The sequence below is a fragment of the Mirounga leonina genome, unplaced genomic scaffold (genome assembly GCF_011800145.1).
Source record: "Mirounga leonina isolate KUSES-001 unplaced genomic scaffold, KU_Mleo_1.0 Mir_151, whole genome shotgun sequence".
NCBI classification, from domain to species: Eukaryota; Metazoa; Chordata; class Mammalia; order Carnivora; family Phocidae; genus Mirounga; species Mirounga leonina.
The window spans coordinates 108262998-108265896 of record NW_023270377.1 but is presented as its reverse complement, the minus strand read 5'-3'; the positions used below and the strand labels follow the sequence as shown (position 1 = coordinate 108265896).

The following is a 2899-nucleotide window of genomic DNA, read 5'->3' as shown; positions in this document are numbered from 1 at the left end:
TGGTAAGAGTGACTGCCTCTAGAGAGGTGTTAGGATGTGAGAGTGATCATCTTTTCACTGTTTTCCCCTTCATATATATATATATATTTTTTTTTAAAGATTTTATTTATTTTTTTGACAGAGAGAGACACAGCGAGAGCAGGAACACAAGCAGGGGGAGTGGGAGAGGGAGGAGCAGGCTTCCCGCAGAGCAGGGAGCCTGATGTGGGACTCAATCCAGGACCCTGGGATCATGACCTGAGCCGAAGGCAGACGCTTAACGACTGAGCCACCCAGGCGCCCTCCCCTTCATATATTTAATTTGGTGCCATTTGCATGTATTAATCCCCCCAAAATAATGAGGCAATTATTCAACCTTCTATTTTATTTTTTATTCTTTTAAATATTTTTTTCTATTTATTTGAGAGAGAGAGAGCACAAGAGCACCAGAGCACGAGCAAGGGGGAGGGTCCGAGGGAGAGGGAGAAGCAGACTCCCCGCTGAGCAGAAAGCCCAACTCAGGGCTCCATCCCAGGACTCTGGGATCATGACCTGAGCCAAAGGCAGATGCTTAACCAACTGGGCCACCCAGGCACCCCTAAACCTTTTATTAAAGACAATTTCAGGGTGTCTGGGTGGCTCAGTTGGTTAAGTGTCCAACTCTTGATTTTGGCACAGGTCATGATCTCAGAGTCATGAGATCAAGCCCTGTGTCGGGCTTTGAGCTCAGTATGGAGTCTGCTTGGGATTCTGTCTCTCCCTCTGCCCCTCTCTTCCCCACCCCAGCTCACGTGCTCTCTCTAAATAAATAAAATCTTTCTAAAAAAAGGAATAAAGAAAATTTCAAATACACACAAAAATAGAATAGCATAATGAATTCTCATTACCTGTCACCTTGCAAAGTTGTGTCATCTGTCTCCCTCTTTCCTCCCTTTCCCCCTTAAGGGTATTCAGCCATTAAAAAAAAAAAAAATCATTCCTCAGATTGTTGCAAACCCTTAGTTAATTTCCCCAATTCTGAAAAACTGCAAGGTTGATTTTGAGAAATTTTTGCCAATGTGTTGTTTTACGGAGGAGAGTCTTTTTGGATGTTCCTACTAACCATTTCTGCTGATATCCTTAGCTAGAATGTTTTAAAGCAAATACCATCATATCATTTTATATATTATTTAACTTACAAATACTTCAGAATGTAACTAATAGGAAAATATTTTAAAAATTTAATCAGGGGGACCTGGGTTGCTCAGTTAAGTGTCCGACTCTTGATTTTGGCTTGGGTCATGATGGCAGGGTCATGAGATCGAGCCTCGAGTTGATCCTGCTTAAGATTCTCTCTCTTTCTCCCTCTCCCTCTGCCCCTCCCACCCTGCTCACACATGCTCTCTCTCTCAAAAAAAATTAATAAAAAACATAATCAAATTTCATTGTTACATGTAAAAATTGAACAGTTCTTTTTTTTAAGTATTTTTTAATTTATTCATTTGAGAAAGAGACACACACAGAGAGGCAGACTCTGCTGAGCTGGGAGCCCGATGTGGGGCTTGATCCCAGGACCTGGAGATCACAACCCAAAGGCACTTAACCATCTGAGCCACCCAGGCACCCCAAAAAATTGAACAATTTTTTAATGTCATGTAATATCCACCCAATCCATGTTCAAATGTCCTCATTTTATCAAAAATTTCTTTTTTCTTTTTCTTTTTTTCCTGAAGTCAGTTTGTTCAATTTAGGTTCCAAACAAGAGCACACATTGCATTTGGGTGGTATGTCTCTGGTTAAAAAGAAAATCACAGGGGCGCCTGGGTGGCTCAGTCGGTTAAGCATCTGCCTTCAGCTCAGGTCATGATCCCAGGGTCCTGGGTTCGAGCCCTGCATCGAGCTCCCTGCTCAGCAGGGAGCCTGCTTCTCCCTCTCCCTCTGTCTGCCACTCTGCCTACTTGTGCTCTCTCTCTGTCAAATAAATAAATAAAATCTAAAAAAAAAACAAAAAAAGAAAATCACAGGCCCAAAATGGAGTCACTTATGCTAGACCACATCACCAATCTGGGGTTTAATCCCTAACCTAATTGCAGTTTCAACTTCCTTCAAATGTAGTCTTAACTGGTCAGTCAGGGATTTTTTGGTCAGTACCAGTGAGGTAATCTGTTGCGGGGGCCAAAATTAAGCCAACCCAAAATGTGCTTTCTTTTTTTTTGGCCACAATATCACCATTTGTCACACTGAGTCTGAAATGCAATTCATGACATAATGACAAGTTCTTCACAAGTACTGGCTGAAAGGATGGTGGGTATATTAAGAGAGATCAAATAAATTGACAATCATATGGAACTTTTTAGATAAAATGGAGTTGTTCTGAAATGTAGATATTTTTTATTCTCTAACAAGACCTTATTTTGTCTTTTTAAAATAAATCAGGTTATCTTCTTGTTCCCCAGAGATGATGTCCTTTGTATCCTACCAGATGATCCAAATCTTCTTTAAATGTATTGCAGCCTTGTTCCTTTAAACAAGGCAGAGCCCAGAAAAGCTGGTCCAGAGGAGAAAATTCTTCCCAGGGAACCCACTCCCAACTTCCATTTTTTTCAGGCTCTGCATTCTTTGGTTCCGGGTCATGAGTCACATTCACCTCTCCTTTCATTAGTATGGTCACATAATGGTAATTTTCTTTCTCAACAAAGGAATTCACAACTAAGGCAAAGTGAATATTTTTCAGGTGAAGAGCTGCTTCTTCCCAGGTTTCCCTTTGAGCACATTCTTCCCACATTTCACTGAACACCAAATGGCCCCCAGGAAGTTGAAAACTGACGGCTTCAACTGACCCTTTCCTCTTGCCCAGGACACAACGAGGATGCCGGCTGCTAGTCACCATTACTCCTACCGTGATTCCAGGATGCCACCTGGGAGGCTCCATGCAGGCCAT

The 2899-nt window shown here is 41.9% G+C and overlaps 1 protein-coding gene across 1 annotated transcript; it reads right to left on the bottom strand.

Annotated features, from left to right (window-relative positions):
• Positions 1-2178: 2178 nt before the first annotated feature.
• On the bottom strand, positions 2179-2899 carry LOC118011700 (nucleotide triphosphate diphosphatase NUDT15-like). Its single transcript, XM_035006552.1, has one exon. The coding sequence runs from the start codon at positions 2897-2899 to the stop codon at positions 2396-2398; it is 504 nt and encodes a 167-aa protein (XP_034862443.1). The 3' UTR covers positions 2179-2395.